This window comes from Desmodus rotundus, chromosome 4 (assembly GCF_022682495.2).
Source record: "Desmodus rotundus isolate HL8 chromosome 4, HLdesRot8A.1, whole genome shotgun sequence".
Taxonomy (NCBI): domain Eukaryota; kingdom Metazoa; phylum Chordata; class Mammalia; order Chiroptera; family Phyllostomidae; genus Desmodus; species Desmodus rotundus.
In genome coordinates, this window is record NC_071390.1 from 22,792,334 (window position 1) to 22,809,165 (window position 16,832).

At 43.0% G+C, this 16,832-nt stretch overlaps 1 protein-coding gene across 1 annotated transcript in view; it reads right to left on the reverse strand.

Moving 5' to 3' along the window:
- Positions 1 to 15,895, reverse strand: part of ABCC2 (ATP binding cassette subfamily C member 2) — a 59,726-nt gene extending 43,831 nt beyond the window's left edge. Inside the window, exons 1-4 of the mRNA XM_024555413.4 lie at positions 15,733 to 15,895; positions 13,801 to 13,974; positions 1,643 to 1,768; positions 126 to 260 (exon numbers count right to left, since the gene is read on the reverse strand). Coding sequence (XP_024411181.2) covers positions 126 to 260; positions 1,643 to 1,768; positions 13,801 to 13,974; positions 15,733 to 15,765 — 468 coding nt within the window. The 5' untranslated portion in view covers positions 15,766 to 15,895. The remainder of the gene's footprint in view (positions 1 to 125; positions 261 to 1,642; positions 1,769 to 13,800; positions 13,975 to 15,732) is intronic.
- Positions 15,896 to 16,832: the final 937 nt, after the last annotated feature.

Sequence of the window (16,832 nt, forward strand, 5' to 3'; positions counted from 1 at the left end):
TGAAAGCCTATATCAAATCCCCTAAAAACAATTCTGTCCTGGAGCTCAACTTACTTTACGCCACTGGCTCCGACTGAGAAGCTACCTAGCAGGTTCCCCTCATCACACCTCTCGTTCCTCCTTACCTTTAAGAGCATCCGGATCAGAGTCTGAAACTGGAAAGTGTCACAGAGTATTGAGAGAACCCAGAACAGGGACAGGAACCAAGAGTCCTTCTGCACACACCATCGCCTGCTATGTTGGATCAGCAGAACCAGGAGCTAGAGAGAAATTCACATCAAGTTCTGAAAAATACTGGCACTAGCCAAGAACAAGAGGCAAAAAGGATGTCAGGAAAGGGAGGAAGAAAGGAGGACTACAGGAGGAGATTGCTGCCCTTAATCTCACCAGGCAGAAAGCACACACAATCCAAATTGTAGATTTCCTCCCTGATACCACCCAACTTCCTCTTTTCAGGTCCTCCATGCTTTCCCTGGGACCCTCCTTCCCACCCTATCTGTAGTCATCACACTTGGGTGGGGAGTTAGCAGAGAAGGCAGAGGGTCACCATTTGCATTTGAATGGCTTTACTTTGGGAGCCAGAAAAACCTTTTCAAGAGACAAGGAAATCAACTTCAGGCACTACAGTAGTCAGGTGGTATAGACAGATTCTGCTGGATAGGTGCAAGGTGTCTGTATCACGATTTTCTAATAATATCACACACTAAGCATTTAATAAAAACTTCCCCTGTAACATCTCACTTAGATATAATTAATTAAATGTTGGTTTCCTAAACTCAGTAAATCAATATTCTGAGAGTAGGGGTGGAAAACCATGATTTGTAGCAATTGCCAATTTCTGTGGTGTAAATACTCCCACTGCAGTGGGTTTCAAGTTCCAGCATGATATTGCTAGATGCAGCATACCACCACCTAGATCCTTCTTTGTTATTTTAAACAACATTATCCGGCAATATGCTTGCAGGGGCCAGACATAGCATGTTTCTGAGTGAAGGATGGGAGACTGTACTGAGCACATGCCTGGTCTAATGGGGGCAACTGCTACTCAGTCCTCGTTGACCATTGCCCTATGGGAAGGTAGGCCCATAGTTGCCAAACATTCTGATTTTTCAAGAAAGACTGGAAATCCAAATAAGTATGAGGCATCTTCCTTTTTTAAAATAAAGACATCTAGTTCAATTGCTTTTAAAACACCAGATGGGCAGCCCCCCTCAAACATGCTTGTGGGAGAAACATTAACTTCCATCATCAAGTTTATACAATAACTCTAGACACAGTGATCCATTGATTGCATTCTACCATCAATTTAAAAGTAATATTTATAACATTTAAGATAATTCTTTTTATCAATAAACCTGAATTTCACATATGATCCTTAGATGGCAAGAGATGAGAGCATAAGATACATATCTTAGTCATTAAAGCTAGCACTCATCCTAAGGATCGGGGTCTATAAACTAGTGTTCAAAAGAGGAAGAGCTAAAATCTGTTTTACCCCATTACAATTAAGCTTTGCCTCATCACAGGTCCCTTGACAAAGGTAGATGAAATTGGACTCTGTTTCATTACAAACAGTAAATTTCAACTAGATGACTATGAACAGAGATTAGATAAACAGGCCGGAAGTGGTGATGGCCCTTACCCACGTGCCCAGGTAGAGGCTTGGATTGGTATATCTGATGGCAGGGATGGTGGCTTGTCCAGAATCTTCTGTGAATACAAGGACCAGCTCTATGGCTGCTAGAATAAAAAGACACCCAACAAGCACCTGAGAAGGAAAAAAAGACCAGTGTTAGGAGGATATCATTCTTTAGAATAAAATGGTTCTAGTAATAGATGGTGAAAATGGTATGCAGTGATTCACATAACACAAAAAATATTTCTGGCACGAATGGAGACATGTAGTTCAAGCAATGGAATAAAGTTCAAAGAATGCTATTGTAAGCTTTTTTGAAGAATGTTGAGTGTGATGGTTTTAAAATAAGTCCACAAATTCTTTGATGTTCCTCCCTTCAAAGAAGCTCCCCTTTCTTTGAGTGTGAGCTGAACCTAGTGACTTGCTTCTAATGAATAGAATATGGTAGAAGTGACAGTGTGTGACTTCCAAGACTAGGTCCCAGAAAACAGTGTGGCTTCCTCCTTGTTCTCTCTCTTAGGTCACTGCAGGGAAAGCTGCCCACCCCATCGTGAGGACATGCAAGTAGCTCTATGGAGAGATTCACTTGATAAGGAACTGAGACCTCCTGCCAACGGCCATTGAGTGCATTATCTGAGAGTCAGATCCTCTAGCCACATTCAACACTTCCGATGACCTTAGTCCCAGCATATTAATGATAACGTCATGGGACACCCTGAAGCAGGACCCAGATAAGCTGCTACCAAATTCCTGGTGCAGGGAAACTGCGATAAAAACTGTTTATTTTTAAGCTGCTCAATTTTGGTGTCATTAGCTATACAGCAATAGATAACTAAGACAATAGATTTAAAAGGAGGATCCCTCACCCTAGTTGGGACGGCACTATACCTTTCTTTGGTTATTAGTCCCAACCTTTTCCCCACATAATCTTTGAAGTTAATATTTCAAACAGTTGCAACCATGTCATCCTAAGATGACTCCAAGCCAATCAATATTTGTCTATGAGCTCATGAGACATGGTACACATTGTATTGTTATAAAAGACCACCCCCACCCATCAGGATGGAAAATTACTACCTCTTATGAGGAGGTCCACCAATATCTTAGCTCTCAAAATGAAGATCTCTAGTACTGTCTCACCTACCCTTTCTACTCCCATCCATCTATCCCTCCCCATTCCCATGTCTCATTCATTCAGAACGACTCAGGCAAAAAAACCCGGGGCCCTTTGCAATGAAAACCAGCCAAGGAGGGAGATGAATCATTTATTTAGCTATAGGACTAGTGCTATTATTTCACAAGGCTAGAGTCAAAAACATGTTAATGAAGGAATGCGTGTTTCTCAAGTATATAAGATGTTACACAATATTGTGCTTTCCTCATATGAGATTGAAGTTTGGGGAAGAAAAAATAATTGCTTTTGAAGTGGTCAGTAATGTTCGCCTTTAGGTAAATTAGGAGATAAAATAGAGCAAGCTGGAGCTAAAGCACCCACCCTTGAGGATGACTAGGTAAAGAGAATACCAACCAGCACAACACTCCCTAGGCCAAGAAAAAGGAGGGAGCCTTGCCATGAGCTTACGTATGTTAAATTCATACAAGTTGATTAGAAACCCATGAAGCAGACCATATCAAAAAGGACCAATTTACATTATAAAGAACTCCTAAAAGCAATTTTTAAAAACCAGCAAACTAACAACCAACACAAAAAAAGTAGAATATAAATGGACAACTTAAAGAAGAAGGGGACTTCTGGTCCAGCTGGAGGCATAGGTAAACATGTTTCACCTCCTCACGCAACCACAGAAAGAATTATAACTAGACCTCAAAACAACACCCAGAACTGTCAGGAAATTGAGCTGTATGGGAAGTCCAACAATGAAGGATTTAAAGAAGCCACATTCATCCAGGTGGGTAGGAGGGGTGGAGATGCAGAGGCAGGTAGAGGGGTGCAGAGACACCGTGTAGCACGGAGAAGCAGTAGCGGAACAGATGATCTCACATTCACATGTGGTAGATAAAAATTGGGAGGGATATCTTGGGAGCAAGTGCTCCCAGTTCCAGGCCAGACCACACCTCCCAGGGTTCTAGTACCAGGAAGATAAATACCCATAACTTCTGGCTGTAAAAACCAGTGGCAGTTGGGGCCACAGAAGAAACTGCTGGATTTTCAGGAAAACATATGTAGACCCACCTGCTCTGGGATTCAGCACTAAGGCAACAGCTAGAAAGGCACCAATCACATGGGGCAAGCACCTGGCAAACCTCCAGAAGCCAGGCAGTGGTATTGTCCCCTCTCTGAGCCCTTCCCCCACACAGAGCAACAAAACAGTGAAGCAAGTTGTCCCAGAAATGCAAAGTAAAACAATAGGATGTCACTTCTCATAAAAAAGCAAAGAAAAATATATTTACATAGTGCTGGCAAGGGTGCAGAGAAATGCACTTTAATGCAATTTTGGTGAGACTATAACTTGACAAAAATCTTCCTAGTGTATAAAGAGTTTCCCTTGTGTTTAAAAAGCCTTAAAGTGCTCATATATTTTGACATAATAATTCTACTTCTAGGAATCTATTCTGAGAAAGTAACCTGAATTGAAGGCAAATATTTACGCACCAGAATGTTGACTAGAGTCTAATTTTTAATGGTGAAGAACTTATAAAACCTATAACCACCCAAAAACACTAGTGGAGAGGTTTGTTGGGAGGACTTAATGCTGCAAGAGTTGTTAAAATAACTTATGGTATACTCATGTGATTAACGATTTTAGTCATCAAAATTATGTTTAAGAATAATGTTAACAGAGGGAAATGCTTTTTATATCATGTGAAGTGAAAAAAGTGGACATCAAAATTGCACATACAATGAGTTCAACTATATTTTAAAAACACGTACGGAAAAAGACAAGAATTTCCTGTCCAAGAATTCAGGTTTAAGACATTTACCTCCCATCCTTCCCCAGTCCATTGAAATGACAGTGACCTACCCAAGAAATACCCACAGTAGCACTGAGAATGTGAGTGAAGAAGGCTGAGCTCAGTAGACCAGATAAGTGTTAGAAGACAAAAAGCAAACTTGCCAGTAGTTACAGGTAGAGGCAGAGAAAGCCTCGGCCCAAAGCACACACAAGAAAAGGCAACGCCGAAGGGCGGCTGGGATCCACACTACCGGCTGCTGTGCTTCCATCTTCTGTCTGCCCCACCAGCCTCACTCTCCACTCTCGTTCCTTCAAGCCTGGAGGGGTAAGTTTGCTGCACAGAGCCCCAGGTCCCTCTGTAAATACAACCTCTTCCCATGATCGTGTTGAGCCTCAGCCATCTGTTTCCTGATGGGAACCCCGACTGGTAGCATTGCCTCCTCAAAGCCATTCTCCTCGTCCTGGCAGAATCCCCCCTTTTGTATAATATCTACCCTGCTCAGCTCAGCCATATATTTGGGGGAGGCTGGACCCATTTCCAACCCCACGAGGTGAAATAAAGCCAGTCATGCTGGTCCCATTCCCCTGGCCTGTGACTGCTTTTGCCGTGGACATGTGACACAATTCTGGCCAAAGAGAAGTGGGGGACAGCTTGTGGGAACTAGCTTGTGGGGGCTTCTGGGAAAAGTTTTCCTCACGATTCAAAGTGATACACAGATCTAGAAGATAAAGAACTCTTTACAACTCAAAAATAAAAAGACACTAATAACCCAGTTAAAAAATGGGCAAAGAATTTATTCAAAGAATACATTTTTCCAAAGAAGCTGTACAAATGGCCAGAAGCATATGAGAAGATGCTCAACATTATTAGTCATTAGGGAAATGCAAATCAAAACCACAGTGAGATACCACTTTACACCTGGGGTAGCCACAATCAAAAGGATGGACCATAGCAAGTACTGGTGCGGATGAGTACAGTAGCCCCCCCTTATCCTCGGGGGGATACATTCCAAGATCCCCACTGGATGCCTAAAATGGCAGATAGTACCGAACGCTATATATACCATGTCTTTTCATACGTACATAACCTTATGGTTTCTCTTTGGCACATCTGAACTGCCAGCGCCACTACTCTTGCACTTTGGGGCCATTATTGAGTGACCTAAGCGTTACTCTACACAGTGCTCCAATGCTGAGACAGTCGACCCGATAACCCAGACAGCTACTCAGGGACTAACGGGTGGGCAGTGTATACACATGGAGATGAATGATGATTCCCATCCAGGTGCAGCAGAGCTGGATGGTGAGATTTCATCACACTACTCAGAACAGCACACAATTTAAAACTTATGAATTATTTATTTCTGGAGTTTTCCATTTAATATTTTTGGACGGTGGTTGACCACAAGTAACTGGAACCATAGAAAGCAAAGGATAAGGAGGGACTCCTGTGTTGGAAACTCATACATGGCTGGCAGGAATATAAGAGGGTGCAGTCACTTTTGAAAAAAGCGTGGCAGTTCCTCAAAATGTAGACTTCCCATAGAATTACCAAACGAACTAGCAATTCTACTCTTAAGTATTGTATATACCCAAGAAAACTGAAAACCTGTGTCCATCCAAAAACTTGTACACAAATGTTCTTAACATCATTATTCAAAATAGGCAAAAAATAGAAACAACCCAAATGTCCACCAACCAATGAGTAGATAAACAAAATATGGTGTACCCAATGGTGAATTATTCAGTCATAAAAAGAAATGAAATATTGAAACAAGCTACAACCTGGACGAACCTTAAAAACATAATGGGAAACGAAAAAAAGCCAGACACAAAAGTCCACATTCAGTTTATATATGAAATAATCATACTAGGCATAGAGACCAGAAGCAGATTTGCGGTTGCCAGGGGGTAGGGAAGGAGGGAAGGAGAAGGGACTGTTTAATGGGCACAGGATTCCCACTCAGGGCATGAGAGAGTCTGGGCAGTGGATAGTGGTGATGACGTTATGAATGCATTTAATGCCACTGAATTGTGTACTATAAAACAGTTAATTTTATTTTATGTGTATTCTACTACAATAAAAAATAACTTTCAAAAAATGAACTGATGTTGGGAACTGCCCTGCCTGGTTTCAGAAGATGTAACCCCCCGTGGTTAAGGCTGAGTCAGAGACCTTGGGACCATAAGCCACTAAGGAGACAAAGCTTATCTCCCTGGCAGGGGCGCTGCCTCTGCCCACTTTACTTTACCCTGCTTGGCCCTGAGCCTGACCAGTTAGCCAATGACGGGTAAGATTCCTCAAGGGAAGGATGACCTAAGACAGGCATGGTCATGAAGAGGTCCACAGGGAAGGACTTGAGGGGCTATAGAAAAAGGGGGTGGTGGACCCTTGCCCTTCAGCTTTGACATTGCCTGAGTCTTCATTCTGTCTGCAAGAAGTCTCCTAATCTCCTGGCTGCCTTACTTCTCCTGCCTGACATAAGCCTGAAATAACGACAGAGGGCAGTGCAGCCCTGTGCTGGACAGGGCAGGTTCCCCAGGGCGATCAGGCCTAAGAAAGAATGCATAAAATCCTGTGAAACCTGCTTTGCTAAGAATGTCCTCAATTTAAATGATAAGGGTCCAAGCCTGAAATGAGTTTGATTCCCAAAGTCTTACAGCCCTTTAGCTAACTGACCCTGACTCAGAATAAGCCCTCAGAATTCTTTGTTTGTTGTCTATTGTTTGATCCTTTTTACTGCCTGACAATGATTGATGAGCTTTACCTGTATTCCTGTGCAAATTGAACCCAATAAAAGCCCATTAAGGAAAAGGCTCTTGGCCCTTCTCTTTTGAGAGATTGGCCATCTTTCCTCCCCAAGCAGATCATGTCTTGGTAGATTTATTCTCATCCATGGCAGCTGGGGAAGGGGGGGCCTGTGGGTGGAGCCCCCCACAACCCACGCTACATTATGTATAAACCTTGAAGAACCGTATGCTAAGTGAAATGAGCAAGACACTAATGGTTACATTTGCATAATTCCAAGTGTATGACATGCCCTGGATGGGCAAATTTATAGAGGCAGAAAGTAGATTTATAGTTGCCAGGGACTGAAGTGGGGAGGGGAGTAGGGTGTCACTGCTTAATAGGCACAGAGTTTCATTTTGGAGTGAGGGAAATATTCTGGAATTAATGGTAATAGTGACTATACTAAAAGCCACTGAATTATACACTTTAAACAGCTGACTTTTACGGTATGTGGATTATATCTCAGTAAACCTACTTTTTAAAGTGATACGTAAGGGCACCTAGCAGCCTCTTATCCACCTCTGGACACTGACATAAGGGTGTGATGCCTGGAGCTGCTGCAACCATCTTGCTGTCATGTGCTAGCTTGATAATTGGCTTGATATGCTGAGGTTGTCAGAAAAAAGAAAATAATCAGCTGCCTGTTGATGTTGTTGAGCTGCTATGTTAACAAATCCTGGACTTGAACCTCTGGACTGTTTATTATATGAGATGATAAATTCTTCATTGTTTAAACCAACAGGTATGCCTTGCAGGTGTGAGAGTCTCCGCAGATAGAAATCTGTTAGCTGTAGTCAGCCCTGGCGGTGAGTAAGAATAGGAAATGCAAACCGACAACAATTATATTTACCATCACCACGCCCAAAAAGTCTGAAACAGAAGTACTCTCCAAAGAAGTTGAATTCTTTCCCTGAAAAAGGCCCAGTGGGTGGTGTGGATAATGGTGCCCCAGAGTGACTTCATCCAGAGTAAATGCACTTGGCAAAAGTAAGGGTAGAGAGGCACAGCCCAGGACCCTGCTCTTGGGGCAAGCCCAGAAGTCCAGACAGGCATCCAGGACTCGGAGTTCCCAGGCAACCCTCCCATCGACAAGAGGCCAGATGGGGAAGCAGACTTACACAACGGCAGAGGGACCTACTCCAGCCACATGTACTCAATAACATGTAAGCATATTTAGAAAACAGAGCACCAATAACCACCAGAACATTGAGAAAAATCAATACTATCAAAGAAGATAACCAATATAATTAACCTGAACAACTGATTCTGGGATGAAACAAATTATTAACTGAACAGAAAAGAATTTTTAACTACTTTAAAATTAATGTTCTATGAGAGATTTGAGAAGACATTGCACCCATTAATAGGTTTCTGGGTTTTTTAAAGATATATCAAAAATTAAGAAGAATTCTTAGAAGTCAAACTTGATATTAATAAATCAAAAGCTCTTTAGGATGACAGGAAGGGGAAAATGGAGAAATCTCTCAGAACATAGGGGAAAAGATCTGAGAAGGAGGATCAATTCAGAGTCCAATATCCACCTAGAAGAAGTTTAGATGGAGAAATAGAATTTCAAAATCGGTGGGAAAAAAATGAAAGGGGTAACATGAAAATTTCTCAGAGGCAAGAGAGACATGGGTCCTTAGGAAGAGAGTGTAGAACACACTGAGTGAAAAAGGACCCGTGTAAACAGACTGGTAAAATTTCAGGACATCAAGAATAAGTAGAATAAAAGTTTCTAGAGAGGATAACTAGGAAAAATCCTAGTTCGGTAGTTCAGGATTCTGGGGAACAATATAGTGACATCTTCAGAGGTAAAAAAAAATTTTTTTTTGAGCCTAGCATTTCCTACTCAGATGAACGTTTTCAGAAAGTGAATCCTTGGAGACTTCATTTGCAGTTGGGCTTCCTGAAATTTTTAGTGGAGGATGTTCTCCAGATCCAAGAAAGGTGCGGGCACTAATTCCATCATCTTACACAAAGAGGCCCCAGGAGGTAGAGTCTGAAATTGATGGCAGATCATTTTCAGGTGTAAAGGCAACCACCAGAAGGACTAACACAGTCACACGGAGTTAAAAGACGGAGAGAAAGAGGAGGAGAGAAAAAGGAAGCTTGGAGGTGGGTCGATGAGAGCAGCAATAGATTTTAAAAACTGATAGATCAAGAAATACAGGTATAAATACATTATTTGCAAATATGCAGGTAGCCACCAAAATAATTTTAAATGGCAGTCTGGACAATGGGACTCGGGAGGTGCTAGGGTGAGAGACTTTTTCTTTTCTTTTTTAAGAGAACGGAAGGGAACATACCAAAATGTTAACAAGAGTATATCAGGGAGACACAATTATCAATAGATTTAATTTTCTTCCTATTTCCCAAACTGGCTACAATAACCATGCATTATTTTTATAATCAGAAACATATACACACTTTGCTTACATAGGATCAGGGGTATCTTGTGGTTAATGATTACCAAGTCCTTAACAGTCTTTGCCCTTGATCTCTGATTCGTTGGAAGAATTTCAAGCACACATGTTGTTTACTAAACTCAACTTCCTAAGGAGATAAAATCACATTGGTATTAAAAAAGACAGGAGTGGTTTGGCCATATTTAATAGCAGTCCATCTCTTCACAGTCCACCTTTCACTTGCACTTTCTGAATGACAAGGTACTCTGGTTGAATCTTCCGCCCATTACAGAGCATCAGCTTCCACCACTTCCCTGGCAGACAAATGTTTCAGGGACCATATCCCCAACAGTCCATTCTATTTTCAGTTATTATTATTAGAAAGTTCTTTTGTCTATTAGCCAAAGTCCACTCCCCAAGAACAACCTCCACCCATTTACCTTGATCTTGCTCTCTGAAGCTTTTCAGAACTAGCTAGGCAATCTTCGATGTTATACTTCTGCAAATATTTGAAGGTGATTCCCACATCTCACTGACTGTGTACATCATGTTCATTTGTGCTGCGCATTTTTTCACACCTCAGCACTTCCACATGCTCCAGAACCAGATTCCTCTACCGTTCCCCTAGACTATAAGCTCATCCACTCATTCATTCATTTACTCATTCATTCACTCATTTTATAATTCAATACATTCAGTTACCTACTATGCGTCAGGTCCTTTCAGTAGGGATGCAGTTTTTTTTTTTTTTAATTCAGAGAGAGAGAACATCTGTGTGAGAGAGAAGCATCAATTGGTTGCCTCCTACATGTCCCCGGACCAGGAATAGAACCTGCAACCTGGGCATGTGCCCTGACTGGGAATAGAACCCACAGCTTTTCAGTTACCGGGTGACACTCCAACAAACTGAACCACACTGGCCAGGGCAGGATGCACCTTCAAACAAATAAACTTGCAGAGTCTCTCACCAGCTTGGTCAAGCAAATGGACCGAGTTCAGATGAGGGGAGCCTGCCTTAGTGACTGAACAAGAGCAGCGGAAACAACTGCTCAGGAGAGTGAGGGAGCCAACAGCCCACAGGCAGGTAGAAGAGGAAGCAGAGGAATAAAAAACACAGTCAAGTTGCGGAGTTCAGAAGAAGGTTCCTGTGGAAAGGTGTAGTTTTGCTCTGTGGGGAATTATACTTCTGATTTTTTCAGAAAAGAGACTAATTATTTTTAATTTTTTAAGAGGAAGGTAATCTGTGTTTGTCACTCTCAGGGTAGAGGGCAAAAAAGTAAAGTATAAATGATAAATGGGGCTCCTGAGACTCTGAGCAGGGGTGAGTGGATTATTCTCTATGAAAAAAACCCCCCAAAACTAGCACATTGCTTTTCTGTTTCTCCATAGAGATTTGTGTTTATGAAAGTTAAACAAAATGTGATATATTTATACAGTGGACTATTATTCAGCCATAAAAGGAAAGAAGTGCTGCCCTGGCCAGCTGGCTCAGTTGGCTGGAGTGCCATCCCATACAGCGAGAGAGTGTGGGTTCAGTCCCCGGTCAGGGCCCATACCTAGGTTCGATTTCTGGTTGGGGTGCATATGAGAGGCAACCAGTCAATGTTTCTCTCTCACATCGATGTTTCTCTCTCTCTCTTCCTCTCTCTCTAAAATCAATAAACGTATCCTTGGGTGAGGATTTATAAAAAACAAAGGAGCCCTGACCAGTGTGACTCAGTCGGTTGGGCATCATCCTGCAAAGTGAAAGGTTGCCAGTTCTATTCCTGGTGAGGGGCACATGCCTGGGATGCATGTTCATCCCTGGTCAGGGCACATAGGAGAGGCAACCGATCAATGTTTGTCTCTCACATCAATGTTCCTTCCCTCTCCTTCTCCCTCCCTTCCCCTCTCTCTAAAAATAAATAAAATATTTTTTTATAAAAGAGTGAATGAAGTCCTGATAAATACTACACTGTAGATGAACCTTGAAAGCCTTATGCTAAGTGAAGGAAGCCAATCATAAGAGACCACATATGATTCCACTCACATGAAAAGTCTGGAATAGGGAACTATAGAGACAGAAAGTAGGTTAATGGTCATGTAGAGCTAAGGGGGACGAGGAGATAAGGGTGTTTTTATGAGGGAATGAAAGTATTATAAATTGACTGGGGTGATGGTTGCCCCTATCTGTAAATATACTTTAAAAAATGCAATTGTTTTTAAATGGGAAGATTGTATGGTAGCGTGAATTACACCTCAAGAAAATTGTTTTTTAAAGTTAACTAATAGCTGTGATTATGGTGGGATGCCGGTCTACTCATCACCAGGCTTTTCCTGGGCACTGCAGGCTTGGCTGACTGCATAGAACAAGAAGAGGGCGTACCTTTTAGACACCTTCAGCAGCCCGGTGTGGAGTCACGGTCAGCCGTGACAGTCATGTCAGGTGCTACGTCAGGACTGAGGTAATGGGGTGTAACAGGAACATCCTTAACAGGGACCCAGAATGCCCCAAACCACAAGTCTGGACACTTGGGTAAGGACCCCATCTGCACACCGATATGAGGGGGACCTCCACCTGCTGTGGGCTATAAGAACTCAGACCTCCCACCAGCCCACCAATGATCGAACTTGGCTGTGCCACAGGTCATGCCCAGAGCCTGGCCAGACTTCAACCCCACCAGACATGTGTCGCCACTGCAGCCACCTTGAGACTGATGCCTACCTCTCCACCTGCAGACACCACAGTGACAGGGGCTTCATGCTAGGTGGTCGCTCTGCTCACTTCTATCACATAAACTCCCTCTCTCTGTGCACAGTCGGCGTGTGACTTTATTGGCTTATTAGGGAGGTCTCACCTAATAAACCCGGCATTGTGGAAAGACACAAAGATGTCTGAGTGAGTCCTTTTGCGATGCTCCCTGGCTCACACACTGACTCTGCCCAAAAGCTCTGACTCATTCCCAAGGGTATTGAAGCATGTTGTTCAATGTTCAGAGTCTAAACATTCTTGCCTCAACCCCTATATCTAGAGTGCATTTAATACCAACATTCAACAGTGCCTACTAAGTGCTAGGCCCTGTGCTGTGTGCACAGGTCAACAGGGCAGACAGTGGCCCTGCCTCCAGCTCTCAGACACAGTTCTCTCCCCATCGGAGCCCTACAAAACCCCACCAGCCCCATCTCAGAGTGTTAGCGCAAATCCCACTTCCTTTGGCCAAGTTCCTTTCTTCCTTCCTTTCTGAGTGCAGGTAGCCTGAGGTCATTGATGTGTATGCTCACAGAACTCCGAGTCTAACTTGCCTTTGTAAAACCCCGTGTAAAGATCAGATGGATGGGGGACAGGGGGACCTAGTGAAAAGAAGCAGATGGTTAACCTTCTGAGGTAGCAACCTCAACTGAGGGTCTTTCATTTCCCACAAGACTCTCTACGTTAATCAGTGCAGCTGGCTGAGGGGCTCCTCCCCTCATTCCTCCTGGGCTCTCTCCTGTGAGCCTTGCTCTTTCCATTGTTTCCTTATGCAGGCATGTCACTGTGAGCACACACCCTTCCTCCCTCTACCGTGAGTGATCATCTAGACTAATGGAAGACCGTGGGAGAATGAAAGCTGCATTCAGACCCAAGTTTGGAGAGGCGAACGATGATGGTTGGATGGCCTGAAGGGTGCAGAGGGCACATTATATGGTTGGTGCCAACTGATTTACAGTCTCCTGATACACTGGAACAGCTTAGAGATAGGAAAACCAGTGTTAGCTTCTCAAATACTGAAAAGATAATACCTACGTATTTGACTGATTGAGTACCCATTACTGGTGTTTAGGGTGTCCACTATCCATAAGATTTCTGAGCCGTTATTCTTTTGCAAAAATCAAAGTCACCTTAAGTAAGAAATATAACAAGGGACCAGAGAATCATAGGGCAGGTGGAGAAGGGACACTCAGAACATGGCTCTACCTGAGACAACAGCCCCCGGAAAAGCTGCTTAGAGACAGAGAAGACACTTTAACCACCAGGAAGATGTCTCTATGGTGCACCAAGGAATCAGTCAGAAAACGGTGGGGTTTCCATACCTGCTTAGCAAGGTAGAGCTTGGTTACAGAAGATTTCTTGGTCCTGGATCTGTACACATGGAGAAGCTGCCAAGGGGCCAGGAGCCAAAGGAAGCCCAAGGGAATCCAGACCAGAACAGTTTGTTCAAAACAAATCGGCAGGTCCGCCTCTGGGCTATCCAGCAATGAGGAATTCTGGGGAACCAAAATGTAAGGATTGGTGGTTACAAGTTTTTGAAGACAGAAGACCAGCCATCGCCCATACCCTCCACACCCAACCCATTTCCAAACAATTTTAACTCAGTTCTCTACCTATATCCAGCCTGACCCTTTAATTAGCTATGTTTTTCTATTCATTTCCATTGATATGAATTGACCATTTAATAATATTTAGTGACTTTTTGAGCAATTCAACCTCTAAAGACCTTCCTTCCTGTGATTCTAAGCAAATTTCCCCACCAGTTGTTCTGACTAAACTTCACCACTGCATTTGCCAAGTTGTGGGAAGAAGAGGGACAGTTCCTTAATTGAAAGAGGAGAATAGGTCCTTGGGATATAAAAACTTCTTATTCTTAGTTTTTAGCACTTAAAGAACTTGCTGGTAGACATTCAAACATACAGGCAGCCCTGGCCCAGTGGCTCATTTGATTGGAGCATCATCCCGCACGCCAAAATTTTGCAGGTTTGAAAAACCAATCCTTGGTCAGGGCACATGTTTCTCTTTGACTCTCTCTCTCTTTCCCTACCTTCCTCTCTCTCTCTCTCTTAAATCAATAAACATATCCTCCAGTGAGGGTTAAAAAAGAGGGCAGGAGGCTTAGTCATACTATGACATTTAGACTCTCACGGGCTTATGTCAGAACCCAAGGGGGCCTTCAGCACGGAAGCGGCAATGACGCTAACGGACAGAAGGCTTATTCCAAGCAAGTTCTGTACTAGTCTGCATTCTGCAATAAAGAGAAGGGTCTGGTGAGTTGAGGTGGGGGCACTAGTTTTTATAACTGAGTCATGTGAGGGTAGATTTTTTCTCCTAATAAATATTTTGAATTGTTTCGTATGACTGTTTGCACAGACTCTTTAAAGAAAAGGTTGAGGTGCCCTGACCAAGATGATCTGCAGGATAATTGTCAGAGAGAATTCTCGAGGGTTGGCCTATTAAGCCCTACCTTCCCGGGGCACACATTTCCTGGCCGTGAGGGCCTCGGGGCCCAGGGTCTTTCTAAGATTGGGAAGTGCTGCCCATATTCTCTGCTCTCTCATTCCTGTTCTTCTTAACTCTCCGCGAGGTTAGCCAACTTTAGAATTAGGAAGACTTCTTACCTCAGATATTTAAACTGTTTAACAATCTGGGTAATTCTGATGCTGATGCTAAGAGTTTGCAGGCCACACTTTCACAAGATCACTAAATGCAAGGTCCCTTGTCATTCTCTTCCACTAAACCGTTTGATTTTGTCTCAGTGCTCGTGATGCGCACCCGTGCATCCCTGGACTCGCCTTCCAGTCCACATCACTGACTGCCAGCTCCTCTAGAACAGAGCGTTACTGCTTCAGCATGAACGTATCTCAGCAGGGCTCAGTCACGGACCTTCTCCTCTTCCTCCTACCTCACAAGTTACTCAGTTCCCACTCCTAACATGGATGAAATTGGAAGCCATCTCCCTACTTCTCTTTAGAGAGGCAATTTTGTAGACAGCTTGTCCAAGAAAAGAGTCTGGGATACAATAAATATATGGTATAAAATAAATACATTACTTCTCCCATATAGAATGGCTTCTGGAGATATCATGACATTCTTTTATTTAAAAAATACCCTGAGCTTTACCTTGAAGGGAGAGACAGAGGGTTGCTTTAGAGCAACAGCATATATAACTTCTCTAGTTCTTATTAGTGGCCACTCTAGGCTAATCTACTCCTTGTTCTGACTCTGAGAAGAGGATAAGTGTAATTTCTCACCCAAAAAGTAGAGTTGCAGAACTTCTCCAGCATGATTCCTGGAGGTCTTCCGAAATGCAGACTCCCGAATGACTTGTTCCTTGTTGACTCTTTTCCTCAGAGAAGGTGGAAGGTGAGTAGCGACGTGTTATCTCCCATTCTGATGTTCCACTCAAGGCAGGTCTCCTGACCTTTCATCTCAACAATTTAATTGTTAACCTTGCTGAAAGGTGTGTTTACATGATCCCAGTGGATAGACATGTGAGTGACTGAGGAGCCCGGGACAAGTCCATTCACCAGGTCCTCAAGGGCCAGAAGCCTGTCTAGGTGCGGGCATATCTGAAAGGAATGACTGAACGATGTCAGCAGAGCCGACTGACAGGTCAGGAGTGGAGGAGCCTTCCTTCTGCAGAGGACACATGATCTAAAAGGAGAAGCCTCCATGGAGGGGTGTGCACCCCTAAACGTGCAGTCTCACTTCTGTTTAAGGCCTTGGTGTTCACAGACATGTGAAATATCCTAGAACACAGAACTTAAAACATGGTTCACAGTAGTGTAAACTTAGCAAAAGTTCGGTTATGAAATAGCATATTCAGTGTGAACCTACGCATGTATAATTTATATATTTATGCACAAAACCTTAACCTTAGCTGTAGAATTGTAGGTAATTTTTAATTTCCTTTTTGCTTGTCTGTATTTTCTGGTTTTTCCATAATTATCAGGTATTATTTATGTAATAATATTTTTAAAGTAAATTTTTTGTATTGTGGTAAAAAAAAACACACAATGTAAAATGCACACCATTTCTAAGCGTACAGTTCAGCAGTGCTAAATATACTCTCCCTGTTGTACAACCACCCTGCAGAACTTTCTCATCTTGCAAAACTGAAACTCAATAACCATTAGACAACAACTCCTCATTACCCACTTCCCCTAGTAAAGCAAGTGTTCTTTGAAAATTAATTAATCAATCAATTAATTTAATTAAAACAGGTCACCTAGCCTTCACCGGTGCAGCTTCTAATGACTTTCTGGGGCATGTGCGGGACTGGCCTAACAGAATCTAGGAGAGCCTCAGAAGTAGCCAGGCTGCACTGCCTCCAGCTCTTTGCCACACTGGT